The 27,490-nt window shown below is 42.7% G+C and overlaps 3 protein-coding genes, 1 long non-coding RNA gene and 1 pseudogene across 7 annotated transcripts in view; 3 read left to right on the top strand and 2 right to left on the bottom strand.

Moving 5' to 3' along the window:
- CAP2 (cyclase associated actin cytoskeleton regulatory protein 2) overlaps window positions 1-2,605 on the top strand; it is a 104,008-nt gene extending 101,403 nt beyond the window's left edge. Inside the window, exon 14 of one of the 2 annotated variants that reach the window (XM_090039234.1) lies at window positions 1,462-2,605. The gene's annotated coding sequence lies outside the window, so the exon portion shown is untranslated. Of the gene's footprint in view, window positions 1-1,456 lie in introns of both variants that reach the window. The other variant, XM_090039232.1, reaches the window with a different exon arrangement.
- Window positions 2,606-4,031: 1,426 nt separating this feature from the next.
- Window positions 4,032-4,713, bottom strand: LOC149868832 (large ribosomal subunit protein eL33 pseudogene; annotated as a pseudogene).
- On the top strand, window positions 4,662-16,111 carry FAM8A1 (family with sequence similarity 8 member A1). The gene is made up of 5 exons (XM_090039231.1): window positions 4,662-5,096; window positions 9,004-9,124; window positions 13,511-13,634; window positions 13,965-14,104; window positions 14,389-16,111. The coding sequence occupies exons 1-5, from the start codon at window positions 4,712-4,714 to the stop codon at window positions 14,531-14,533; spliced, it is 915 nt and encodes a 304-aa protein (XP_089895357.1). The 5' UTR covers window positions 4,662-4,711; the 3' UTR covers window positions 14,534-16,111.
- Window positions 16,112-16,249: 138 nt separating this feature from the next.
- NUP153 (nucleoporin 153) overlaps window positions 16,250-27,490 on the bottom strand; it is a 72,053-nt gene continuing 60,812 nt past the window's right edge. For all 3 annotated transcript variants that reach the window (XM_090039228.1, XM_090039229.1, XM_090039230.1), the window contains exons 20-22: window positions 23,916-24,191; window positions 20,416-20,578; window positions 16,250-19,858 (exon numbers count right to left, since the gene is read on the bottom strand). In XM_090039228.1, the coding sequence (XP_089895354.1) occupies window positions 19,774-19,858; window positions 20,416-20,578; window positions 23,916-24,191 (524 nt within the window). In that variant the 3' untranslated portion in view covers window positions 16,250-19,773. The remainder of the gene's footprint in view (window positions 19,859-20,415; window positions 20,579-23,915; window positions 24,192-27,490) is intronic.
- Window positions 24,198-27,277, top strand: LOC149868830 (uncharacterized). The gene is made up of 2 exons (XR_016441341.1): window positions 24,198-25,967; window positions 26,288-27,277. It is a non-coding gene; the product is annotated as an uncharacterized LOC149868830 (long non-coding RNA).

Here is a 27,490-nt window from a genome sequence, read left to right as displayed (position 1 = left end):
TTTTAGGGCCTCTCTCACAAGCCTCCTTAGCTTGTCAAAGTCAGCTTTCCTGAAGTCAAGAACTTCTGTATTACTGACTGATTTGCTAGCTTTACAGCAGATGGTGAAGGTGATCAGCTCATGGTCACTGTCACCCAGCTTCCCTTCGATCGTTAGGTCACTGATTAGGTCGTCCCTGGTTGCCAGTATGAGGTCAAGCAGCACTTTACCTCTTGTCAGCCCATAGACTTCCTGCGTCATATAGAGGTCCACACACAAGAGAAAGCTTTGCAACCACTTGGATTTGGCTGAGTGCTCCTCCCACGAGCTGTCTGGGTAGTTAAAGTCTCCCATGACAACCATACACCGGGAGTGTGCGGCCTCAGCCAATTCCCTGGTGAACTCTTGGTCAAGGTCTTGACCCTGGGTAAGGGGTCTGTAGTTGACCCCCACCATAGTTTCCCTTGTGCCGTGTTCCCCATGGATTTTAAACCAGAGGGTCTTAAGTAGCCCATCATGGGTGCCAATGTCAGCTTGCAGGGACGTGTAGTTTTCCCTGACATAGAGCTACGCCCCCACCCCTTTTGTCCACTTGATCCCTCCTGTACAGTGTATAGCCATCTATACCCATAGTCCAGTCATGGGTGGAGTCCCACCAGGTCTCCGTTATCCCAATGACATCATAATTATTTGTATTTAGCAGGAGAACAAGTTCCTCCTGTTTATTCCCCAGGATCCTGGCATTTGTGTTTAGGCATGCAAGTGTCCCCTTGGGGGCCCTTGCTCTGCCTACATTTTGTTCCATGGCTGGGGCTAGGGTGGGATCCCTTATGTGCCTTGGTCTGCTGGCTTTGCAAGGGCTGCTCAGTGGGCCAGCAGTGGCAGTAGTCCCCACAGAGAGAGAGAGAGAGAGAGAGAGAATTCCATTATGGACATGGTTCGTGAGTTATGGGCACCATAATTTGGCAATGAAGGGAAGCTGTGGTTTTGTCTTCTGATACCATTATCAGCTCTGCTAAAGGGGGTGTTCAGAGGAAAACCTAAGTATTGCAGTACCTGTCTGTAATCACTAGAACTATCTATCTGCACATCATGAGACTAATGGAACTGTATCACACAACTTGTGGTCTGGTTATATTGCTCAGAAGCCACCTAGCCTAAAGATACTTTTGGACTGCTGAGTTGGAAGTTGCCTTAAAACTCTCAGTTCAGTTTCTTAAACTTGAAAGTTTTGCCCAGAGGTAAAAAAGGAGACAGGAAAAGAAACAGAGACAGAAAGTGAAGGAAAAAGGTACTTGGCTATAGCTACCAAAATGACCAATGAGTTAGAAACAACTAGGGGAAACAGCAAAGTCGCAGTTTTAAGCTAACACCTTCCCTTTGTGCCCTGATATATATTTCAATATGTAGCCTCTAGTTTATTTTAACTCCTTTCTTATTTGAAAACTCACAATTACAAGCCTAATTTTGTTTTCAGAACAGAAGGCGATTTGCAAGGAACCAGAGGTCACTATCTGCAGCTGAAAGCACACGTGTGAGAGCAAGAACAAAAACGGAAAATTAAATTTATCCAGTTACATGAACTTAGAAATGTAGACAGCAAGTGGCAGCAAAAATAGTGACAACTTTATTGACAGGGCACGTTAAGACTAATATAGCAGTGATCTTGGCCAAATTTACAAGCGAGTTTAAGGGAATCTGCAGATGTTTAGTGTAAACTACAACCTGTTATACCAGTTTAAATTTGAGTTTGAATTCAGAATGTCATTTCACCTTAGTAAGAGTTTCAGACAAAAGATTCACTTGATCTTAACTTTATAATGTTACGTGCCATACTGCTGAAATCAATACTACACCAGAGTGGAGTTGATTTAAATCAAATCAATTTGAATCATGATTTAAATCACTGGTCAGGAAGCCTTGGTTTAATCATAGTTTTCTACAAAAAGTGCATTCTTGTTGAGAAAGGTAAGGGCTTGACTGTGTGTACACAAACTTGCAGAGAGACGAGAGGGATGATGGGAATCAGGTCTATTATCTCTCATCTCCATGTACTGCTGTTAACAAGGATGCTAATATCTCTGGACACAACAAACTCTCCCTATGCCTGAAGAAAGGTGTTTGTGCCCAAAAGCTTGCAAAGAACAATTTCTCTAACTATTTAGTTGGCCTAATAAAAGATATCACATCTCCCCAAAGAACCTTGTCTGCCTGTGATCTCTGGAGACAAAAATCCAGTTTGAGAACTGAAACTAAGCATCACTAAGTTTAATGGGATCTTCTAGACTGAGCACTGAGTCCCATTGGGTAGATGGTTTTCTTTAATCTTTACTAATCTATTGAGGAGCATCTGGAACCCCATAAGATTGGGCCCCTAATACAGTCCATGGCCTATTGTGACCTATTTATAACACTTCTAAAAAGGTTACATGAATATATTGTCTCAAATACTATATATTTAGAAGTTATAATCCCTACTCCATGGTGATATCTTTGAGCTTTAACATATATTGAATTAAAACTATATAAATTTATTTTATAAAAAAGCATCTTAACAAAAAATAAAAATGCGATTAAATAAAAAAATCTGATTTTAAAAAATCTGATTTTTTTTTCAAATGATTGATATTTATCCACCCTGTGTTACATGAGCATAACATTGAACAGCTTTTGGGACTGTCATGTACAAGAGTATGGGAAGTGACAGGAACAATAAAAGTTGCTTACCAAAGGACCAACCCCCAAAGCCTCTCTTTTTTATTAGAAAGGGACACATTTTAATAAAGAAATAAAACTGAGGGTGTTTGGGATTGAAGGATTTGATTACGTGTGTTCCACCTGGATGTTAACATTCCCCTTGCATCCAACATAAAATCTTTCTGTATGTGGTATCTGCAATATGATGAAGGCAGCCCATGTAGTCATTTGAGAACTTGTTTAAAGGAACATGGGGCATGAACTTGTGTCTCTCAGAAACACTTTACACTAAAGCATTTGCTAAAGACAGAATGTCCCGAAATACACCTATTTTCAATAGGAAACATTTCTGCAACACTCTACTGTGCTAGTGGCTCTAACCAGCATTTGTGGCATTATTTTGTCCTCTCAGATGCTTTACAGCAGAACTCCTGAGGTCATTTCTCTGTTAGCAGCTGAACTTGTGCTCTTGGCACCAAGATAACACTACAAAATTGCATCCTGAGCATGATACTGTGAGATTGTCCCCCAGGCATGACACTATAGGATTGTGCCTTGAGCATACCACTACCCCTTGAATGTGATACTATGGAATTATGCCTTGAGTGTGACAGGATGAGAGTACCATCACCTCTGCTGGCAGAAGATCCTTTGAATCCAGAGGGAAGATTGGCAAGCCAACATTAGCATCCTCTCGCAAGCAAACACCATGAGCACTGAGGCAATGATCATCTGGTATCATCTTTGCTGGGCCTGCCACATCACCAGACTGGAGAATCCCGAAGTGGGTCTTATTCTCCCAGCTCTGTCCAGGGGTACACTCCAGAGGAGGGCAGAGAAAGCACCTAGAGGATGTCCTCAAGGCCAATTTGAAAAAAACGTAACATTGACATCGTGGTGGGAGACCATTGCCCAGGGCCGCCACAAATGGAGGACTCTGCTGAATCTCAGTACTTTGAAACTTCGCAACAACATGAGTCAGAACGCAGCACCACCCGCCCCCGTGGAAACGTGTGCCCGAGGCACAGCGGACTCTTGTCAGTCTTGGATAGGCCTCGCCTCAGCAGCAATTTCAGGATACACATATAAGGCTGTCATCCTGGACTGCAAGGGATTGCTGAGTGTGGCAGAATTACCCCACGCGTGGTGTTAGGGGATTACCACTGAGCATGGCTTTGTGGTGCTCAGGGATTACCCCAAGTGTGACACTGCGGGATTACCCCCTGGCCCTGGGGTTGTTACGGTATTACCCCTGAGAGTAGACAGGCACCCCCTGAGCCACCGCGGGGTGGAAGCTGCCGCCCGCCCATATCTGGTAACCCCCTTTTTTTTTTTTTTTTTTTTACAAAAATGGAAGACTCTAGATTTTATTCTCAAAAAAAATTTAGATCCTTGATGGATACAGCATCACTCTGATTCTGTGACCAATGGCCTTGGCTGGAAGGTTGGAGCGGAACTTGGCACGAACCATGCCGCTGTTTCCATGGGCACGGGTCACCTTCCCCCAGATGACTCGTGTTCTGTTGGGCTTGCCACCAGGAGTTACGGTGTTGTTTTTAGCTTTGTACACATACGCGCATCTTTTGCCCAAGTAGAATTCAGTCTCCTGGCGGGCGTAAACACCTTCAATTTTTAGAAGGGCTGTGTGCTCCCTCTGGTTTCGAAGGCCTATCTGGTAACCCCGGTCCGGTAGCTATGACAGCAGCCCTGGAGGAAGGACGTCACCGTGCCACGAGCCGAGCTGCGCAACACCAATCATTCTGGCAACGGAAGCCCCGCCCCCCGCGGCCCAGCTCCTCCCTGTCACTCCTCAGGCTCCATCCAGCCTCCGGCTGGCGTGACGACGATACCATCTCCTGGGGGGGCGGACGAGAGCCTCTCGCGCTGGAGCGGTGTTGCCCCCCCCACCTCCTCACTCACTTGGTCGCTCCCGCTCTTACCCCCTCCCACCTGGCAGGTGGGTGAGGCGGAGCGAGGTTGTCGGGTCGTGCATGCGCAGTGGAGGAGGGGCGTGTGGCGCGAGCAGACCGGGGCCATGGCAGAGCCGGAGCCCGCGGCTGCGGCCGCGGCCGGGGTCAAGGAGGGGGAAGGCGGCGCGGGGGGCAGCCCGGGAACGGGCCCGCCAGCCCCGCCCCCGAGCGCGGCGGAGTACGCGCGGCGCGTGCACCAGTGGCTGTGGGACTCGTACTGCGGCTACGTGAGCTGGCACAGCGGCCTGCCCGCCCTCATGGCCGCCGCCGCCGCCGCGGGCACCGGGCCCTGCAGCGCGGGCCCCGCCGCAGCCGCCGCCGCCGCCTACTACAGCCCCTTCTACGTGCTACCCGCACCCGGCCCGGCGCGCCTCACCCCGCTGCCCCGGCCTGGCCCCGCCGCCCCGCCCCGCGCCAGCAGCGCCCCGCGCGACAGCGCCCGCCCGGCAGGTGAGCCGCGGTTCGGGTGGGGGGACGAACTGCCCCATGCGCACTTCTTTTGTCAGCCCCCAGCCTGGCAGATCAAAATGAGGGGGCCCTTGGGGCAGGCCCCAGAAAGCTGAGCGGCCCTTCGCACTGGAGCAGGGATTGTCCGCCCTCCCTCACGCTACCCTGAGGTCCACCCCGGGGTGCCGTGCGCTGTCAGCGCCACACACGCATGATTCACAAGACGGACCTGGAGATTTCTGCCAGGCGTCCCCGGTGTTGGCATTGTTCTGCCCTGCAGCACCGGAATGGCTGTTTTTTTGTAGCCAGAAAAAGGCAAGTTGGCATCTTCTGAGGGGGCCCTGAATCTTTGCAGGGCTCATTTTGAGTCTTGGACGGGTGACAGCCGCTGTTCTAGAGTGACCCCCCACGCTACAGATCAGTAACTTCTCTTTGGACCTACATGGCAGGTCAAGGGGAGGAGACCAGCGAAAATGAGTGAAATCTGATTGCTTCCAGGTTTTACTTTTTTCCCCCAGTTGTGAGCTTTGAACAGATGTTCCAGCTCATATCCTGGAGTGGGTGTTGCAGGCAGCGTGGTGCTCTGGGGTTCTAGGGCCACGCTGCATGCAGTCCCGCACCTGGTCAGCTCCAGGGCCATGCTGCAGAGCTCCAGAGTTGCTGAAGCAGAGGCATGCCACGCACAGTACCCACTCCAGATCCAGAATGCGGGGCTGGTCTGTGGGTCCTGCCTGGCCTGTGGACTGGCCCCATGACACACCTGGTGTAGACACTAAAATTAAGGCAGTAGCAGTTCCATGGTATAGCGTAGATGAGTGAACCTTAATGTTTTTAGAATTGGGCACAAGTTATTTGGAGGCACTTGTCCACAACTTTTTGAATGTGGAAGCATCTCCAGTTGAGAACCACTGAACTGTTGCAATCTACTTCATGTGTTTTGTATGGGCAGTGCTTAGAAGAGGCATAGAGGGACCATGAAAAAACCTTCCTGTGTTGAAAGGGGGAGGTGGACATTGAAGAGTTAAGACTCTTATTTTTTATCTTTTATTTTTCTGAAAACCACTATAGTGATCTTTGACCAGTTTAAAAAAAAATCCATATTAAATCTGGAATAATGTCTGTAGCAATGCCTGTTTAGACAGTGAGCTAATTGTATCTGTTTAGAGAGTTTATGCAGTTATTCTAATGTTTCAGTGACAGAAGGAGATTTATACAGAAATCAGTTACGTTGCATGGCTCCTCTAGACTGAAAGCTGCTACCTCAGCAGTGAGAATACTCTGTGTACAGGCAGTCCGGGAAAGCTGCAGTACATGCATTAGAGGTCTCTGCTCAGCCTGAAGTGTGCAGGATACCTGGCTTGTGCTACAGCCTGTCCTGGTCCAACTCTGCATGGCATCTCCTGGAAACAGAGGCATTTTGGGCAGGTGGAATTGTCCTGTCTTTGTTTCCCGGAGGAGCATTCAGGGGACAGACTGGGAAGGGCTGTAGCGCAAACCTTCTCTCCTTCCCACTTTAAGCTGATCAGAGAGCCCCCCAGTGCAGGCAGGATTGCTTGCAGGTACTGCAGCAGCTTGGAACACTGTCATGGCACCCTTAAGGGGGCCTTGGGCCACCTGAGTTGAGAACTACTGCCATAGACTAAGTGGAGACACTGATAAGTCTCAGGTGAATTCTCCCTGTCTCTTGTGATGCAATGTCTTGCTCCTTATTTAGTTGTAAGTCTCTGTAGAATCAAATTGGAGTGTAATTTTATTGTGACTGTAGTCACAATAATACTTTAGTTTGTTTCCTGCTGAATAAATAGCCTCACTTGGGAACTTTATGATTTGTAACTAATGGCTATGCACAGCCAAGCTGGGATCAGGAAACTTAGCTGGGTTGTTCTGGCTCTCTTCACCATTAGATAAACTGTCTATGATGGGAATTTTATTGACAGCTTTGGTACTACATAAATGGGAATTGAATCCATTTTGGTCTTCTGCAGTGCTAATGAAAACTTTTAAGTGAGATAGGAGGAAGATGCAAAGAAGGGGATATGTTAATAAGAAGGTGCTCTTATCCATTCACTCTCCTGTCACAAACTAGCCTTTTTGAAAGAAAGAACAGACCAAAAAAAAAAAAAAAGACTGAGCACCTGAGGCTTCAAGGAACTCCTTCAGCGTACCACATATTTACAGCAGCGTTTGTGCAGCTTTTTTTCTGTAAATGAGGTTACCATGGTGAAATGTTTTTGGGGGGGTGGGGTGCTAGGTAGAGGATAGTAAATGCCATCCTTGGCTCCTTCAGAACAGACAGACACTCGTGTATATAACCATTGCAAACAGTGGACTGATATCTTAAGTCAGGGGTGTGTGTGTCCTTAATTAGAATTCAATTAGGAGGATGTTCATTAGTTTCAGGGAAGTTACTCTGTATATGCTACTGGCAAAATATATACCATCTAGGATTTTTCTAAGGGTGCACCAATAGAGATTTTTTGGGCTGATACCAATGGCTTTTTAAGGAGCTGTATCAGCCAATACAATCCAATTGCTAATATGCAGCCTGGCAGCTTGAAGAGAAGCATCCAGCTGCTAAGTCTGTGGTGGGGGGAGAGCAGATCGAGGCCCCCATAGTGAGGGAAGGACTGGGGCTGGGGCAGCTGCTGCCCAGCCGGGTTGGAGGACAGGATGAAGCTGCAAGCAGCTCATCTAGGGGGTGTGGAGAAGGGGACGGCTCCCACCACTGTGTGCACCCCAGGAGGGCATGGGGGGGAGGGGGTTGCGTGTGCCCCCAGATCTGTGCAGGGGGCAAGGGCAGGCTTGGGCCAGGGCAGCACTGGGCTTTTCCCAGCAGGGGGTTGGGGTGGGCTGTGGTTGGGGTAGGCAGTGGCAGCACGGAGAGCGGGGCTACAGGGTGAGGGCTGCAGCCACCCCAGAATTTGCTATGGCTCCCCTCTGTGCTGCTGCCTGCTCTGAGCACAGCCTGGCCCAGGCCCCCCACTGGGAAGAGCCCAACCCCAGCCTGCTTGCCCCACGCACACAGCTGGCAGAACACGCCCCCCACGCACCCCTTCCCCCACACAGCAGACTTACCAGTTGGATGCTGCTGGGCTGTGCTCTTTGCTGTCTGCATGTTGCTGTGGCTGCGCGTATGCACAGGGGCATTTATTGGTGACATTGGCCACATCAGCCAAAAAAAGCCAACTGCTGATACTGTCAATTTTCCTTATATTGGTGCTAATCCAATATGGGACTGCTGTATCAGTCTCTAGATTGTTCTCTATAGCACTTTTTTTTTCTGGGGAACTGTTCAAAAGAATTTTTTTTAAATCTTATTTTTGTTAGTAACATTATCAGAATTTATTTAAAAGCAGTTTAACAGTTATTTTATCTTTCTTTATTGAATTCCCACCATTCTAAACTGAAGGGGCAACAAGTTTTACCCCTAATCGAAGTATCCAGATTTAAAGAAAAAAAGCTGAAGGAAATCATCCTGTACCAAAATAATTGTAAACTATAGAATGAAAAAATGGATAGGTGTAGATGTGTCCTAGGCATGTTACAAAGAAGTGACCTTTTAACATGAAAAACTGAAATATGATAAGACTCAAAACAATAAGGAAGAATGAGCATCAGCAAAGACCTATAACTCAGTTAAAACATGAGTTTGTAGTTGGTTCAACTAACTTTTCTAATTTGAATGTAATTCTGATCAGAATTGTGAAGAGTATTTTAAGTTAAGGAGGTGCTTGAATGAAAGAGATGGGCTTGGTAGATCAGAACAAGGATTTTAAAATGTTTCTTAAATATTGAATACCCTTTTAATGTGTTTCTTGTAAATTCGTTTGCAGTGTACAGAATGTTTAAATTGTAAACTTTGCTTTGTTGAAATAAAAGTTTGCATAATCTCAGTTTATTTTTATTACAGGTCAGGAGTTCATTATTCCATCCTTGGCGCACAGGTTTATAGCAGAGATGGTGGATTTCTTTATTCTGTTCTTTATAAAAGCAACCATTGTCTTAAGTATTATGCACCTCAGTGGAATAAAGTAAGTTATCAATTTAAGGCATTTATTATATAAAGCATTGTCACTTTTCTGACATTTGGAAGCATATTTTACATTTTAGAGCAGCTAACGATTGACCTTTATACCAGTTCTTCCTTTCTAAATGTTAGGATGACTTGTGGAACATGCTTAAGAATTGTTATGTAGCTCCTTTCATGGGTTAACAGGGTTTTTCTTTTCAAAATATAGCTACATACTGTAGGTGTTCCAAACATTATTTTGTCTGCCTAAAAATAATTTTGTTTGATCAAACAATTTTTATCGTGGCAAGGACAACTTATTTTAGAAAGTTAATTTGAATAGGAGAGAATGAGTAGTGGGAAGAAACCATTTGAAACTAGTTTTATGGCTCCTCTTCAAAAAGATATTGCCAAGGCTTTCCAGAAATCCTGAGTCTACCTTTTGAGGGGGGCAAGGGGAGAGAATAGAAACCTTTAAAACTTGAACTAGAATTTCTTTCTCTCTGTCAGTTGTGCTCTACAAATACCAGAACTTTTAAGGGTTGCATGCATTGCATATGCTTCAACAAGAAGATCAAACAATATTTATTTAAAATAAGTCTGAAGGACTGTGACTAGGTGTGGTAATGCAGGACAAATATGGAACCTACCAAACTTGACTGGTCCCTTCCTTATTGGTTAGTACAACTTGAACTTAAATGTTATATGCAATTATATGCTGTCTGTATAAATGTTTAAAAATATGACTCATTGACTAGTAGTCTTACGCTTCCATCTTCACTGATCATGAGTTAGATTTATTTGAGACTTGATTAGAAAATACCAACAAAATATAGTATGCATAAGCTGTATTCCACTCAGAGATCTTTCATTTTAAATGTTTATTCCCATACACTGTTTAAGCCCAGAGGCTTTTGTTCTCTTTTCTTCAGAACCTCTTGGTTCTGTGATTGAAGATGTCTGCCAACCTTTCAATTAATGGAGCTTAGATCTTTGAAACCTTTAAATTTTGAAGCTGTGTAACCCTACCTTATTCTACTTCTGTCTGTGACTTGAGGAGGTCTACATTGCCCTGGTGTAGCACCATGGAACAAACACAAGGCTCAGCTTCTGTAGGCATGATAGGCACTATCTCAGCTTATTAGTGTGTTATCGCGTGCATGCCAAGGCTGCTATGCTGTTGCAACCCTGGGGTAAGAGATAGCAGGACAAACTAAGGCCTGTCTCACTTCTCTGCCACCATGGTGTCATACTGGAGTGGTGTGAGATTTTTTTCAGCAGAGGCCAATGCACCAGCTACAGAATTGTGCTTTAGAGGCTGTCTTGAGTTCACATTTTTGCCAAAACAGCCTAAGAAAAAATGTGTTGGTAGTTCTCATGTTGGAATAGTCCAAAAATGCATGGCAAATGTTGATGTTTCCATTGACATTTTATTACTGAGCACTTCAGCAGAAATGTCCAACTAAAGTTCCTGGTCCAGAGTTCTATCATCTATCTACCAGCTGCCAAAACTTCCAGCCATACTTATGAAAATTTGTATCAGTTATTTAGCATGTAAAGTGATAGATTGGCCTGTGGTATTCTTTTCCTCATTCATCCCTGTAGAGTTGGCCTCTTGAGGGAGAGGGGCAAGGAGAGTATGTGTTATGGATAATCTAAGGGAATCATTATTTTTTAATGATCTTATGCCTTTTTTGAGGGGAGGGAAGTTGCTTACCATGTATAACAATCTTCAAAAAGAGTTGCCTGTTTTCAAATCAAATGATAAGTTGAGGAACTTTCCTGAAAATTCATGTCCTGGGTGTTTTGTGTTTTCTAAGGGAGCATATGCCCCATCTGCCACTACCACCAGTAGTGCCTCAGCTCTAATTGCAGAGCCCTGATGTTAAATACAGGGGTGTGTGGGCAAGTCATGGTGAATGCCCGAAGGCAGCCCTTGAAAAACAAGTAAATGTTATGTAACTTCTCTCTGGAAGGTCTCTGTGTAATCCTGCGTGGGGTGGATTAGTAAACCAGTACTATGTCAGGATGAGGGTGTGTAAAAGATGGTTAGATAAATATGGATTGCTACGCTGCTTCTGTGCTTGGGCATTGGTCCATATGTTGTATCCCAGCATGCGTGCCTAGTGAAAGCAGGCTCTAAACTCCAAAGTTGTGCTTCATAGCCGGGAGAGCCAGCTTAAGAAATGAATGTTACTGTGCTGTAATGCCTCTTAGGGAATGGATATTTGAATCGAGAAGAGCTGGTTTCCTACAATGTGTGAAATACTGCTACACCTTATTCATTAAATGTTAATGATGTGTTGTCCCTAGCCTCTCTTCATGTGTGCTTCAGTTGACCTACTGGATTTTCAAAAAGGTTTGGTCTTCCTATGTAAAAATATTTCTTATGTGTAGGTTATGGAGATGAGTTTGCTTTGGGTGGGCATGTGGAAGGAAATATTCCACAGGTAGAAATCTGAGAGCAAGATCATAGCCACACAGCCAGGAGCCTGGGGCATGGGGGCAGTGGTAGTTGCCCTTGTCATCCTGCCATAGGTACACTGCTATCTGAGAGCACCTCACACATTTGCCAAGATGGGGCATTATGATGACTTTGCCTTTGCAGACCACGGTATTGGCATCTGGAGAGCAGTACATGTTCACTCTCCTAACAAATATAATTGCCATGTAGAAAAAGCTGTTTTTGTTAACAAATTTTAAGGCTTGCACCAGAAGCTTGTAAGTAGGGATTTGCAAATTGTTTTGGGGATGCTGTACTTACCATGGTATATTTAACATGTCTTGCTGTAGGATGAGAGAGGATGGGCTGGTCCTTAATCTAACTGAGCAAATACTGATAAACATAGACTCTGAAGGAAGCTTAAGCTAAGCCCTGCAATTTAAGATGCAGAACTGTGGGGACTCTACCTTACTGTGCAGGGTGCTGGGAAATGACCGTTCCTGTTTTCAGTAACATTTTAGATGGACCTTTTCTTTTTTTGGACTTTCAGAAGATGTCACCCTTATGATGGAAATAGTCCAAGGTTGCCCTTTATACAGAAAAGTAGCATCTCTGCTTGGGAGGCTGAATCCTTACTTGCTGACAAAGACATTAGCTAAAATGGTTTCCTGGGTAAATTGTGGGAGATGAAGATACTTGGAGCAGTTAGGCTCATATTACTGCTCACAGTTCTGCTCTGAATGCCCAGAAGTGGGAGGCTGGGTGTGTAGAAAATTTTGTTTCTAATAAATCTGAACACTTCTGAAGTTTTGTGCAGTACACTTAATTTTTGCTATTTGGATGCAGAGAGGTTCAAAAACCTCCCTTTTGAGTGTAAAGGTACTGGGCTCCAGAGGAGCATGGCAGTTAAGTGCCAAGCAGTCTGAAGTCCAGGTGGGGCAGAATGTAAAGGAAAAGGATAGTCTTTCTTCTGCTTGTGCTTCTCTTGTAGGAAGGTGCACTTGTTTTTGTATCCTGATGAGCATCTGCTAAGACTCACAGCCACTGCAGAGGTGTTGGCACCAGAGGTTAGTGCCAAATGACTAGATGCCAGCCAGAGTTGTTTTTGCATTGTTGCCAAAGCTACTGAGGTCTTAGTAGGCAAGACTGGCTTGGTCTTCCAAGCTGCTTTTGATTTAGGTGCCACTGGTGCTACTGGGTAAGGGATTTGCTCCCAGTTTAATGTTAATGAAATTGCAGTCTTGGATAAATAATACTGAGCCTGGAATGGTAATACATGTTTTGGATTTTGTCTCAGAGGACCTTAGACTAGTCTCTGTGCTGTTTGAGAATCAGGCTTTAGGCACCAAGAAACAGATGAGGCTGGAACATCCAAGCATCCCCCTTTTAATGGAAAGACAGCCATGCTTGCCTGACCTGTGTAGTGCCTCCAGTTTGACTGGTCAGGAGTTCCACGTGGTCCTGGCAGAGTGTCAGTGGTTCCTGGGACAAAGTGAAGTTACATATGCTAAACCAGCTGTGCTGCTTGAGAGTACCTAATTCCAAGGAAAGCTAGAACACAGGAAGAATCCAGCCTGAAGTATGTGCTCTCCCTGGTACCAGAAAAGGTGAGGTGATGGTGGTGATAGGGAGAGGGGTGGGCTCCTATCAGGTTATGCAGGGATGTTTCCTCTTGCACAAATCCTATGTGCATCTCCCACCAGAGATGTTAAGGCAGTTTTGCAGAAGGCCTCAAATAGAGGAGATGAGCTAGGGAGGATAATATTACACTGTGTAGCAAATCTGCAAGTCTGCTTAATAATGGTTGATTGACTCTGTTTTTTTGTTGAGGATCCAGAAAATGAAACCCTTAAAGTACCAAGTGATGAGAGAGCATTCCAGTTATGCATACGGAATTTACAAACTTAGCAATAATATGATAAGAGTGGAATAGCTTTCTTATTAAAGGAGTCTTGTTTTATACAGGGACATCTCCAAGTTTGCTATGCATTATATAATAGAAGAAATAGATGAAGACACATCCATGGAAGACTTGCAAAAAATGATGATAGTGGCTCTTATCTACAGGATGTTAGTCTGCTTCTATGAGGTAAATAGTATTAGCATTAACTCTAATTAAGATTGTCAACTGGATGTTTGTCAGAAATGTGCAACTACCAGATGCATCAAATTATTGAGTTACCTGATCTTATTAAGTATGTGCTCTAATGCTACCAGTGGTTGGAGGCTTTGCCTGATAAAGTAAAATTACTGCATAAACTTACTACATGTAAAGCAAAGTCCTTTTTTCTGTATTAAGATTGCTTAAAACATAGTGCTTCTGTGCCATTCTGATTGCTTTTCTTTGTGAAGGACATATGCTTGCTGGAGAATCAACAGTATTTGACTGCAGAATTAAAATAAGTGACTTCTCTTGTAGATTATCTGTATTTGGGGAGCAGGTGGGGCAACCCCAGGCAAATTTCTGCTTGGACTGCGAGTTGTGACATGTGATACATCTGTACTTATTGCACCAAGTCGCGTGTTAGTGATTCCATCCTCTAATGTCAGCATAACAACGTAAGTAGTCTTAACTTTTGTCACTAGCAAATTATTGCTAAAATCTTCTAATTTGAGTGAAAGACTTATCATTATTCCAAATGACCTAGTATTGGTTCTGTTGGGCAAGATCCTATTGTCCATTGTAATTCTGTGATGCAGGAATCAGTTAAAGGGTTTGCTCCAGCTTTAAATGATACAGTACTTGATTTCCAAATCCCGTTGAATATAATTTGTGTCTGGCAAAACTGCTTTTCTGTATAGACTAGTAAACTTAAAATAAGCTTTTTCTCTTATCATTCCAGGTCTACAATAAGAGCATTGATCAAGAACTTTTCTATTGCTTCATTTTTTCCAGCTTTTATTACTCTACTATTTTTTCAGCATAACAGAACAGCCTATGATATTGTGGCAGGAACTATTGTGGTAAAAAGGAATGGAGTCAGATGATACCAAGAAAAAAACAGATTTCCACACACTTTGAACTCCTTTAAAAAATACCCCTAAAATAAATGACATTGCCCAAGTATCTGGGGATAGAGAGTTAAACAAAATGCATCACTTCAGTATGGTGCCAGCAACTACTTTGAGAGTGTTTTTTCTTTTCCATGAATGCCAAAGAAGTTAAAATCTGGAAGTATTGTTTTAAATGTAGAAGTATTAACATTAGTTTAGCAGGAAAGACAAAGACTGTTTCTGTCAGAACATAAAGTGGTTGCCTAAAATTTTGCCATTTCAAAAGAAATGCTGATTTTTCTGCCATAAAAAGTTAGAGAACTAAGTTGGAGAATGCACCTGTTTGGTGGTAACATCTGCATAAGTCACATAACAGAAAATATCCCCTTTAGGGGATCACAGTATTTCTGTGCAAGGAGGCAGCAGAAGTACAGTAAATCAGGTTCCCTTGAATTTCTGAAGTGTGTGTGGGGGAGCCAGGTATTAATCATTTCCCTGAAAGTGTTGCAATAAATTACTTTACTCCAGGACCTGTATTCCGTTACCACTTTTAAAATGTTTTACCTAAACATGTATTGTGGCAAGGTTTTGCATGATTAAGTCTTAAGCATTAAGTCATTTACTTTGTGTCAGACCTAATGAAGAGGTGAAGTAGTAGCTGCTTTTTCTGTGGGAAGGGCAAGTTACACTGTGGTATTTAGTGAATTAGATGTATGTAAATAACTTCAGAGTTGTAACAGGAACAGTACAGATCATGGTAACAAGCTGACTTGTTTTTTCCTTTTGATGTGGGGGGGAGTCTGTCAAGTTTTTGCATACAAGACCATATAAAGCAATTGAAGGAGTTTGTATTCAGCATGCAGAAAATATTAACCAGATAGTGTTATGGTTTTAACTTCACAGAAGTTAAAAATTGAGTATTTACTGTTATATTCTAAAATTCTACCTAACTATTCAGTGCTATATTCAAAATAACTTCTAGACAACCTCTGAATAAAGAAAGCTAGTTATTTTGCATTAGACTGCTACACAGATTTGATAATGTCTGTTTATTCTTCCAGTGTGTAACAGTGGCTGGGAAACAGCTTACAAACACTGTGTCAGCATTCTCTAGGTTAACATGTCTGATTAGGAGTAAATACTGTTCTGAGGTTATAGCAGTTACTCTTGCTGTCCACTATTATGTTGGAAAGTATGAGGATTAAGATGCCTCTTTTAAAACATAGTGAATTAATCAAAAGCTAAAAAGATTAAGTTTAGCTTCTGTCACACTTTCTTGCATAATAGCACAGTATTTTATTTGGAATGACCTTCATTAGGGTAAGTACCAACATGCTTCTTAAAACTGATATACGTTGACATTCTACTTACAGCTGTATCTAATCTTTTTTGGTTACCAGTTGCAAACAAATCTCTCTCTGAAGTGGAAGTTTATTTATTTGCCTGAGTGGGTTTTTAAAGTGTGAAATTGTTGCTGCTTGTCAACTTTGTCTATATAAATAATTGTAAAGTATTGCCTAGTCTTCATAGACAGACAAATAAAAGCTACCCTTTTTGCTAGTCACTACTCAAGTATGAGCTTCCAGGAAGTGGTTGTTTTTATAAATGCTGTGGAATTCTATCAAGTGTATTCTCTGTTCCTTGTCACAGCTTCTTCCAGTTGTACTAAGACAAAAACTAAGGCACTACTGTTTGTTAGAGGTTGTTGTTTTCCTCCAGTTAAGAGGGTGTCTACCTCCCTTTATTGACGCAGGTTTTGTTGCGCATCTCGTTGCCTGTAAAAGCAGTTTAATAGAGGGCTCACCGCATGTCAAAATAGTTCTGAACTATATCAGTTCAGAGGTTAAGCATAACTTAACTAGAACCATCACAGTGGCACCTGCAAGGGCTTTGTCACAGTAAAGTGAACCTCTGCCAAAGAAGTTACAGTTGAAGTAAAATAATTGGGTAATAATAAAATAAATAAAACCAGCGGGCCTTTGTCTCTTTGGGCAACCAAAAAATTGAGTTGAGTCAGTGGTGGTTCTAGGTGGCTTAAAAAAAGAAGAGTACTGAAGGAAACTGCAGGGCTAAGTATTCCATAAACTCTACAGAATAGCTTTTTTTTTCCTTTTAATTTTTATTCATCAGAGCACGTTATATTACTTACCATGTTCAAAGAACCACCTGCATCAACCACTTATTCTAAAGATTGTCTGTATGAAACTTTTTCCCCAAAGGTGATTTGAGTGGTCCAGTTTCTTCTGCATGAAAAGAAATGTCACTTATTTTAATGCACAGAATTAATTCATGCAGATGCAAAAGTCAAGAATAAGAGTAAAGAAAAACATGTCAGTCTGGTACTCAAGCTCTGAATGTGCATTACATATTGGACAGACACCGCCAATTGCTTTAGAGCTTAGTGCACTTCTGCTGCTGCTGCTTGTTCTTGTATTTAAATATAACTTCATTAAGGAATTAAAAACCAAATCTCAAATGATGTAATGCAACCTCTTCCAAAGTGGGTTTATCTGATAATCCATTTCCCTTGCTTTTTTCATGCTATACTTCCTGTGTTTATACCTCACAAGACTTTTTCCAGCCTATCAACTGCTTTGGCAGTATAGAGGGTACATTATAGAGAGAAACAAAGTGAAGTATCTGTTGTTGCCAGAGGATTCTGCTACTGAATGTTAATCTCTCATGCATGGTCACTTAGTAGGAAGTACTAGCCCCTCAGGGAGGGTATGAGCCTGTGGAAAAAAAAATTAGAGATTAGCAATTCTCTTAACCTGATTTGTTGCCATATAGAATCTCACTTGCAAATGCTTAGGTAGAAGAACATGTGTATTGTTTTCTGTCTTAAATCACTTAATATTGAGAATCAGGATGAATCTATGCTGGTGATCATAGTTTCTAGGGTCAGAAGGGACCTGAACAGATCATCAAGTCTGACCCCCTGCCCTGGGCAGGGACAAGTGCTGGGATCATAATACCCCAGCCGGATATCTATCCAACCTCCTCTTGAAGACCCCCAAGGTAGGGGAGAGTACCATTGCCCTTAGGAGCCTTTTCCAGAGCCTGGCAGCCCTAACTGTAAGGTAACGCCTCCGGATATCAAGCCTAAACCTGCTCTCAATTGGTGGCTGCTATTCTTTGTTATCCCAGGTGCTGCCTAGGGGAACAGAGCCTCACATAATTTTCCACTGATCACCCCTGGTGTGTTTATAGATGGCCACCAGATCCCTCCGTCTTCTCTTGTGGAAGCTGAATAGATTCAGGCCCTTCAGTCTATCCTTGTAGGGCCTGGCCTGCTGACCCTCTCAAGGTTAGCAGCCAGAACTGGATGCAGTACTCCATGTGGCACTGGTCAGGCCACAGTTGAAGGGGAAGGATCACCTCCCTGGACCTGCTTGCCATGCATCTTGTGATGCAACAACAAGGTGCAGTTAGCCTTACAGACAGCTTCCTTGCATTGGCAGCTCACGTCCATCTTAAAGTCAACAATGACTCCAAGATCCCTTTCATTCACTGTGCTGTTAAAAAGGGTGTTCCCCAGCTTATAGGTATGTTGCAGGTTCCTTCTCCCTAGATGCAGCACCTTGCACTTGTCTGCCTTGAATTCCATCTTAATATCATCCGCCCACCTCTGTAACCTGTCTAGATCTAATTGGATTTCATCCCTCCCCTCCAGTGTATCCACCTCACCTCACACTTGTATCATCAGCAAACTTGGACAGCATACTTTCCAGACCCACTTCCAAGTCACTGATAAAGATGTTGAATAGCACAGGCCTGAGGACTGAGCCCTGGGGAACTCCACTGCCCACATCAGTTCTCTACAGATCACTGGCAAGAATTCTGCCATGTAGCTGCTGTATGTTATAGCTCTGAACACCTAAACTTTTTTTGTTGGTTTATAGCTCCAAGCAGCACTTGTAATGCTTATACTTGTATTTGATTTAATTATCAAGTTATGTACATGTTTAAGTGTATGCAGGTATGTAGGCAAGCAGCTAACAGCCCCTTTGGACTGATACGTTTGGGTACGATTCTCATGGTTATGGGGAAATCATTAAGTAGCAGGGCGCATATTTATTTTTACTAACTCAACATTTCTGTTAAAAGCAGAAATGCTGCAGAAGAGGTATGTCCTCCAGATAACATGCAAGTGTGCAGCTTGCATACATTGGTTCCACTGTGTGACTTTAGGTTAGTTAAAACTACCACAACCAATATTTCATAATTTTTATTGATGGCATTTATCCCATGGTTTAAACATGTTAATTATACTGTAATAAACATGGCTTTAATATTAAACTTTTCCTTATTATCCAAAGTCACCACAGTCCATTTCAGTAAATATAAAAATATATACTTAATACTTTGTACAATACTGGTTTTTGGTCCAAACAAAAATGGATCAGAAAAGCCAATAAACTCACTTTAAGAATTCCCAATTTTAAAGATTTTCTAAATGGATTTAGGCAACTTTGAATAATGGAATTTACATAATAAAATCTGAGACAATACTAAACAAAAATTGCCATAACACACAAAATTAAAATTTCAAGTTCACAGATTTGTTATGCCAAAAAAGTACATAGAGAAACAAAATTGTATTTACACATGTTCCATAATAAAATAACAAAAAGGCGAGACAGGTGATAAAGGGCTGTAAGAATGAAAGAATAGAAATAGCGTATAATTATTAAATGGAGAACTACAGGTCTAACAAGTCCTTAGCATGGACCATCCTTTAAATCAGTCTTCCTCTATCAGAAAATTTTAGTGCACAATACACCCAACTCACTCACTTCACACATACACCAGCACAAACTCAGCATAGAAATCATTCATTATCAACATTCTCTACTCTATACAGAATCCCTCACTGATATAATTACAATTTTGAGGCGTCAGTAAACGCAGATGAGCGCACATAGTGGTGCAGATGAAGAGGTATTATACAAAGCCATTCGCTGTGCAGGCTATATTCATGTCTATAGCCAGACCATGCCAAGTCAGTGAATAAAGAAACTGCTGGATTCTAAAATAGTTTTGCTTGAGAACCTCCCTGTCGCCAACTCTACTTATTACCAAAAAACTAAATAGGGGGAAAAGACAGCAGAGTTTTAAATTTCTGTAGGCAGATCTGACTTCAGCTGAACCCAGCATGAGGTACAATCCCAACAATTGAACAATGCAGGGCATCAGCTGTTGTGAAAGTTGCTGTCTGTAACAATCATTGACAATTATTTTCTACGTCTAACCGCAGTCTTTATCTTCCGACCAGAAACTGAAGATCCCGAAGCAGAGAAAACATTTTTCCCATTACTCCTGTTAAAAAAAGTTAGAAGTAATCAAACTCTAGCACGATGTAGCTGCGAGGTTCAGTTCAGTCCAGTCATTTCCTGCAATAATATGTATTCAGATAGGTATCTGAACACTGGACCAAACTAAGATATATTGCCAGAGAAGGGTTCCCAGAAACAAAAAAGAATAACCACATTCGCTGTATTAAGCAGATCACATAGAACATGGTTGATAAGCAACAAATCTCTCAAGTATGTGCTATGTGCGAACATGAATATAGCCTTTGAGTCACATATCAGTCCTGCATTATTCTGAACTTGCCTGTTCAGCATTTTCTGAAAATACAGCCACTTGAGAGAAGTGGGAGGTCAGGCATCCAAAAATCACTTTAAAATGTAGGCTGAAGTACATAGGTATGTACAGCATGTTCAGCAGAATTCCTAATGTTCACATAAAAGCCGTTTTGTGAGTTAAAAGCTGCTGAAGCCCAACACTGGTTCATTAACAACTATGACATTTTGATTAGTATCCACACAATCAAGCCCCTCCCTACCTTTAGTCTGTTTTAAAAATAGTCTTACCCCACTGTAAAAGTTGGAGGCTGGTTAAATGAAAATCCTGAAGAGCCAGAGGGTTGGGCTGGTGCTGCTGGTGCGTTGGGATTTGCACCAAAGGTAAATACTCCCGGGTTGCTATTTCCGAAGTTGAAATTAGTAGGATTACTTCCAAACTGGAATATCGAACCTAAAAACAATCAAAAGTCTCCATTTAGCTCCTCCGGTATGAAAAAAAATGCTACTTTGCCATTGTAACATACCAGTTTAGAATCAGACGATGTGCTTCACAGAGCAGTGACAGTAAAAATGGTATTCCAAAAGACCTACTTTAAATAAACACGTGTGTGTGTGCGCTCGTTCTCTCTAGTGCGGCAGTTTCCTAAGCTAAGAGTTACTGCAGCATTGCTGTTGTGTAGAAGGAATGGCCTTGTCAGCAGGTTTAGCAATACAGTAACTGACAGCACTTCCCAAAAGAGAAACTGAGGGCTTACACTTGAATACACTATACCTGGTCTCAGTCATTATGAACTTCATCTAGTCCTGCACCATTAATCTATACCCACAGAGGTTTCTGAAGTAGGAATTCTGTTCAAGGGTTATTTGCTGTCATAGACTAAATTGCTCCGAGTTCCTCCCCAAGTAAGGACCACAGCCAGGCTTTTGTTAACCAAGCATTGGGACTTCAAATCAACACGAATGAAGACCAGAATGCTGGTGCTCGTTCTAAACCTTTTACTGCACTTAACTTAAACCCCTCAAGTTAATAGCCACAATTTTATTGGTGTTTAAATTCACGCTCTTACCCATTTAACAGCACTTCTGAGGCTCCTTAGGCACCAAAAGTACTTAACATTTTGGTGGGGGTTTTTTTTCCATTTTAAATTTTATATAAAAAAAATACAAAGATTCAGCAATGGGCATTCTGTCTAAAGCTACCTGTATGTTACTCTCAGCTCTTTTTAAAATTTGCCTAGTTTTCAAGCTCATAGTGTCCTTCTAAATAGAATGTTTTCGTTATTAATTAGACTTCACCCTCCCTCCTCATATGTATCACTGCAGCACATGGATACGCCTCTCTGCAAAGTTTGGATTTGCATTTGAACACTCCCTTAACAGAATTTGCAGTCATTGGGTCAGTGCAGAAGAACAAGAGAAATGTGCTAAACAAAACTTTTGTACTGTTCCTGTCCAACATAAATAGAATACAAACAATAATACAAAGATGATGAAAAAATTAAAAAGAGTCCAAATTAATATATTTACAGCATTAAAAGGTAAGAAAATTGGAGTTCTCCCTTAAATACCCTTCAAAAACTGTTCACTGTTAAACTTCCTAGCTATAAATAAAATCTGAAATGACAAACTTAAGTGATAGAGCTGTGGTATTTAAGCACTCATGTACCATCAGTATCATCAGTTTTGTAAAATGTATAGTCCTGAAGGCTCTGAGGCTCATTATGTTTGTACTACACCCAACACAGTGGAGTCATCACCTGGTTGGCATTTAAGCACTCTCTTTTTTTTTTTTTTTTAATTGCACAGACAAGGAAAAATCAGAAAACTCTGGTCTTCAAAATGCCTCCAGATCCAAGGTGGTATAATGGATGAGTGATTAACTTAGTATCTTTCTATGTATAACCAGACTTAACTGATTATTACTGAGAAATGTCACTTATTTTTCTGGGTGATATTTATTATCTATATAAAATTCCTGTGTTCACCCCTCATTTAAAATGAGGCTTTCTGTATTACAGGGAAGAAGGGTTTTTTTGGTTTTTTGGTTTTTTTTACCTTCAATGACAAATGTGCATAATTTTCTGACTATTACTTAGGCTTCCATAATCAAACAAAAAAATGAAGAAGGCAGCAGAGGATCCTGATGCATACCAAGACTTATTTAGATGGTATGGACTGAGAAATTAATTACAGTGTGGTAAATAAAGTGAGGATGTGTCAGAGTTTAACTCGGTGGTTCTCAACTGGGGTGCCACAAGACTTGCAGGGATGCCACACTGTGGGTGGTGTCACCACGACTAGGTAGTCACCACAACCGCACAGTGCACCTCCTGCAGAGCTGCACTAGGAAGCAGCTGCAGCATAAGTATGGACTCCAGCCTGCATCATGGTCACTTGATAAGCCTAAAACAGGCAGAAGCATGCACCCTTACTGCAGTCCTTCATCATCCAGCCCTGCACAGGGGACAGGCACACCTCTGTTCGGGGAGGAACTGTAGGGTAGGGCAGCAATAGGAGCATGTGCTCCTGCTGTAGCTGCTTTCCAACTGGACTCTGCACAATGTGCATGGGAGGGGAGATCTCCATCCGGCTGCGACAGCAGCACCTAGCTTGTGTACCACTGAAATACACTGAGTCAGCACAACAGTTGTCCTCAGCTGAAGTGCTGCCAAATTCAAGAGAGCTATGGAGGGGTGCCTTCAGTCTAAAAAGATTAAGAACCACTGGTTTAACTGATTCCACAGTAAGTGCCTTTGTTTGTGCATTCCTATCCTCAAGTGGGAGTTAACCTAGGGCAGCTTACCCTGGAAAGAAACAGGGCTGTTACCACGGTTTAGCTTTACAATGGAATAGGAGCAGGCAGATGAAACCATTATCACTAAAGGATGCACTAGCTGCTCACAGCAGTGTAACAGTTTGCCCATCCAGTCTCTTAGACCAGTGGTTCTCAACCTTTTTTGTACCAGGACCCATTTGTAAACATTGATCGCCAGTCCAGAACCAGTATCCCTCATGACCCACTGCCCCCCAGCCCTCCCAGTGTGTGCAGTATAGGAGGCTCCAAGCAGCCCTTTGCAGGCTGAAACTCTGTCAGCCTGCAAGGGAAAAGCCACCAGTTTTCCACATTTTTTTTTCCTTTAAAGGAGAATCCATTTTTAAAGTTTGTTCACAATCATTTCATATATTCTTGTAACCCATGGGTTAAGAAATGCTGTCTTAAACCATAATATCCAATGTGTAAGTGTTCGCAAAACTCAGAAATAACTAGCTTGTGGTTTAAATTTAACTTTGGTTATAACACTAACATTCTTGAAAGAGAATAAGCTACTTAATGATATGTAGGGACCTACCAAATCCATGGTGGGAGCAGAGTGTGCGGCAGCTCCTTTAATCTTGCATGTTCCCCCCATGTGAACCTTGCAAGCAAAGCCCCTCCACTAGTCAGCAGGGTGGGAGTGCAGGGGGAACCTGCAAGATTAAAGCAGCCGCAGTGCATTCCACTCCCGCCATGAATTCAGTAGGTCTTTAATGATGTGCCAGCCGCATTATTACATCTTAATGAATTTTTATGCCGTTTCTGCCCAAAACAAAGACAGATTACTCAATAAATCTGTTAGTGGATGCACTTTGTGAAAGGAAACTAAACATTTAAGAAGGGAAAAAGGGGTTTATCTGAAAGCTGGTTGCATACCCCATGCAGCCTTCTCTACTGAATGCTGAAAGGAGAGCTTGTTTCTTGAAACATCTCTATGATTTCGACAAGCAGAGGGCAGACATTCTGTACTCACCAGAATTGGGTGTACCAGAGCCAAAGCCAGGCTGTTGATTTGCTTGCTGTCCAAATGCAGGAGCTTGACTACTGCTTGATCCAGACCCAAAGGCTGGAGCGGCAGGCTGAGAGCCAGCTGAAAATAAAGCGGTTGATGATAAGGATCCAAAGGTTGGAGCATTTGGCTGGCTGGAGCCTTGACTCTGACCAAATGCTGGTGTCTGGCTGACACCAAATGCTGGACCAGCAGCAGGTGCTGAAGACCCAGAGCCAAATACAAATGAAGAGGTGGAACCTAGAAAAAGCAAAGCAGAACAGAAATTTGAGTACAATAGTGAACGTCACAGGGACAAACCTGCTTGAGAGAAACAAGGAAGCTTTTGTATTTGGAGCCTAACATTATCACAGTTGTTAAATGAATGGCACATTTATTCTCAAAAGAAATCTGAGGTGGCTTAGATACACCCTTCAGCAGAGTGCATGAACAGAAAATGTTAGCTCCCCCACAGGAGATAAGTGAAGTACATACTATTGTATATGGTAAGTGACAATGAAAGCCACATTAGAAACAACTGCCTCTCAGAACATTCACTTTCAACCTGAACAGCTGCACAGCACTCAGGTCAAGTCAGTCCCAAGGCCTCTGTGAAAGCTGGGGAGCCTTAGATGCTGTTGCATCATTGGTGATTCTTCAGGCAAAGTGCCCTGATAGCACGATCTCCTCTCCAGGTACGGATGGTCGTTGGCTCACAGGGAGCTTATCTGCAAGGTCTTGTTTTTAGTTCTGCTGGATGTCCAGGCAAGCCCAGGTGTGGGTGCTGGTTTAGCTGCTGGCAACCCAATCATAGAACAGGCTGTACTGGTTTACATGGCACTGGATAGCAGACCAAGAGAGGCCTGGCCTGCAGAACGCTACATGCATCATATACATTCACACCACAGTCACATGCCCAGAACCAGCTGATCTCGATTTCAAATTCGTTTTACTTTCACATTCTACAAGCAAATACCATCAATGGGAACCTGATTTGCACGTAAGAATTCCTTACAACTCTGGTTGGCACAATTCGGTTTTTCATCAGTAAATTTCACCACGTTCAAACTCACAAAAAATATTTCCATCGTTACCAAGTAAAATTTATAGAAAGAGAAAGGAAGAACAGGCTGCTGCTGCAGTGTCCAGGCAGGCTCTTGCTGAACAGCAGCTAGAGGTGGAGGAGAGGGGCCAAGGGTGGCCACTGTATCTCTGCATATGTCCCCACCCCAGCCTGATGTTTCCTTGCTGGGGAGGTACAGAGCAGGAAAGGGTGGGCAGCAACCACTATGGGACAGAAGGAAAGTGGGTGCTGAGCTCAGTGGTGCTGTGCACAGGGGCAAGGAAATGAAAAATTGAAATAAATGCTTAAAAATAAAAATAGATTTTAGCTGTTGAAATTATAAAAAGTAAATAAATAAAAATCAAATTCTGCCAAGCCTACTTATACCTTGGAAAGAGTACAGCTTCTTTGTACCATTATTTTTGTCAGATTTCTTGATGTGTGGTTCTCCTTGCAGTTCTAAAATGGGAACAGGGCTCAAGTTTGTCACCTAAATGATTCCACACCAAATGTGCTTGCTGAGTTGTCCCCTCCCCATGGACTGCCAGTCCTGTATGCTCAACCTGAAAATTGGAGGAGTCCAACAACCAGATTCCTCCTATTTGCAGCTATTACTTACCAGTAGCTGAAGTTCTACAAGTCAGACCTGCTCTTAGTTGCACCTGGGCAACCCCTACTGACTGGCTAAAGACTGCAGTTCAGTCAAACAATTGTGCCCCTTTCTAGTTCCCCTTATCTTGGCTCTGTAGGTATACAGAAGTAAAATGCAATGGAAACACAGGACCAGCATAAGCAGATGTGACAATGAAAGGGAACACACTTGCTGAGTAAGAAGGTACCACCTTCCTCGTTTTAACATCACGCAGCAGTCACAACATATTATGAACTACTGTCTTGTAACCTAGAATGTCCCAGCACTTAAGTTTACGAGGAAAAGAGTGTTCCGCTGCATTCTGGATTTTTAAATTTGGAAGGTAAGTTGCTTATATTATAATGACTCCTAATGTCATTTCTCTCTCAATCAAATTTTTCAAGCCTGACTGACTGAAGTAACAAACTGGGAAGGAAGATATAATTCAGAATTAGGACTTAAACTTTTATTGCAATTTTTAAAAGCATGAAAGTCTTCAGATGGTAATTCCAGGTCCACCTTCTGAACTATTGCTTCAGGTAGAGAAGGGTTCTTTAATTCAGCTCCTTAGAGGCAAGACTATCAGATAAATTTAAATCCTCTCTCTTAGCAAGGAACTGTAGCAAACTAAATCATTGACTAAGTTTAATTCTGCATTTGCAGAATCAGATCCCTGCACAGTTTAATAGTGCAAATGCTGAAGGTACAAGGCAAAGCTGCTCAGTACATATGCAAGTTCAAGCTGGATTCCCACCCAAATAAGATGACACATTTAAGATAAGACCAGGATTGGACTTCAGTCTTCAAACTGCATTGAATGAGTGGGATACACAAATGGAGCCACTAGCCATAACTCATCAATTCAGGAGGAAAAAAAAATCTCTTCTTAAGGGGAGGCCACAAGAAGGGCAGCAGCAACACTGGTATGTTGCGTTTGGAGCTAGTGTGCAAATTATGCACCCATGAAAAAGGCCGCACTGTGGTCAGGAAGACTTGTACTTTTAAGGAAATCTTCCCAACCCTTGGCATGTTTATGCAGGAAAGGGTGAAAGGTGGCAAACAAAGGAACCATTCCTCAGAGAACAGGAGCACTGTACAGCAGATCCAAAACAGCTGAGGTAGCAAACTGAGAAAGGGCTCTGCAACACTGATGTGGCAACAAAACAGCAGGCCTGTGTCTGTGTAGTGAAGGGCCTTACCCTCTTCCAAGAGTTTTTGGTTTGCCCCTTCATGTTTAAAATGCTTTGAAAAGTTAGGTTTGGTTTTCAAAAACTGGCCCTGGTAGAACAGTATTCATCAACAACTGCATCTAGCTGCATTTAAACTGTTTTGGATTTAAATGCCATTGCTGAACAACAAGAAAGATTTCTACGCCTTCCTGCCTTCTGACACCACCACGGTAGAAATCCTGCCTTATCCACACATCTAAGAGCAACTCACAAAGACACTCTCATGGACCCAGAGGAACAGACTTCCACCTTCAGCTTCCTCTGTGCAAAAATGAAGTTTATTTCCTACCTATGGGGACTTTTTACCATCTTTAATTTTCCCTGAGCCTGAGGAAGGGCATGTGTGCCTGAAAGTTTGCAGAAAAAGGTAATTTTTTTGCGGTTTCTTAGTTGGTCTAATAAAAGGTCTCTCTGAACCAAAAGAGTTCTAGAGTTTTGCAGTTCTTCTTTGCATCTAGCTTCTGTCTTATCCTGTAAGTAGAAGTATAGCTATGGGAACTAAAAGCTACAAATGGGGACTGTGTTGTTTAATACAAGGCACCCATATTCTGTTCTCCTTTTCCACTCTATTTGTGACTTTTCCCTCTGACACCTGTAACAAGACAGCCCCAGTAAATAATATTTATATTCACACATT

Source organism: Crocodylus siamensis, chromosome 3 (genome assembly GCF_052110815.1).
Source record: "Crocodylus siamensis isolate JL-2025a chromosome 3, ASM5211081v1, whole genome shotgun sequence".
Lineage (NCBI taxonomy): Eukaryota > Metazoa > Chordata > Crocodylia > Crocodylidae > Crocodylus > Crocodylus siamensis.
This window is presented reverse-complemented; position numbering and strand designations above follow the sequence as displayed.

Bases quoted from the DNA above. Each gene is read 5' to 3' on its own strand.
- FAM8A1 (XM_090039231.1), top strand. From the start codon at position 4,712: ATGGCAGAGCCGGAGCCCGCGGCTGCGGCCGCGGCCGGGGTCAAGGAG. The intron at 9,125-13,510 runs GTAAGTTATCAA...TGTTTTATACAG, and splicing joins ATGCACCTCAGTGGAATAAA to GGACATCTCCAAGTTTGCTA. The intron at 13,635-13,964 runs GTAAATAGTATT...CTTCTCTTGTAG, and splicing joins TGTTAGTCTGCTTCTATGAG to ATTATCTGTATTTGGGGAGC.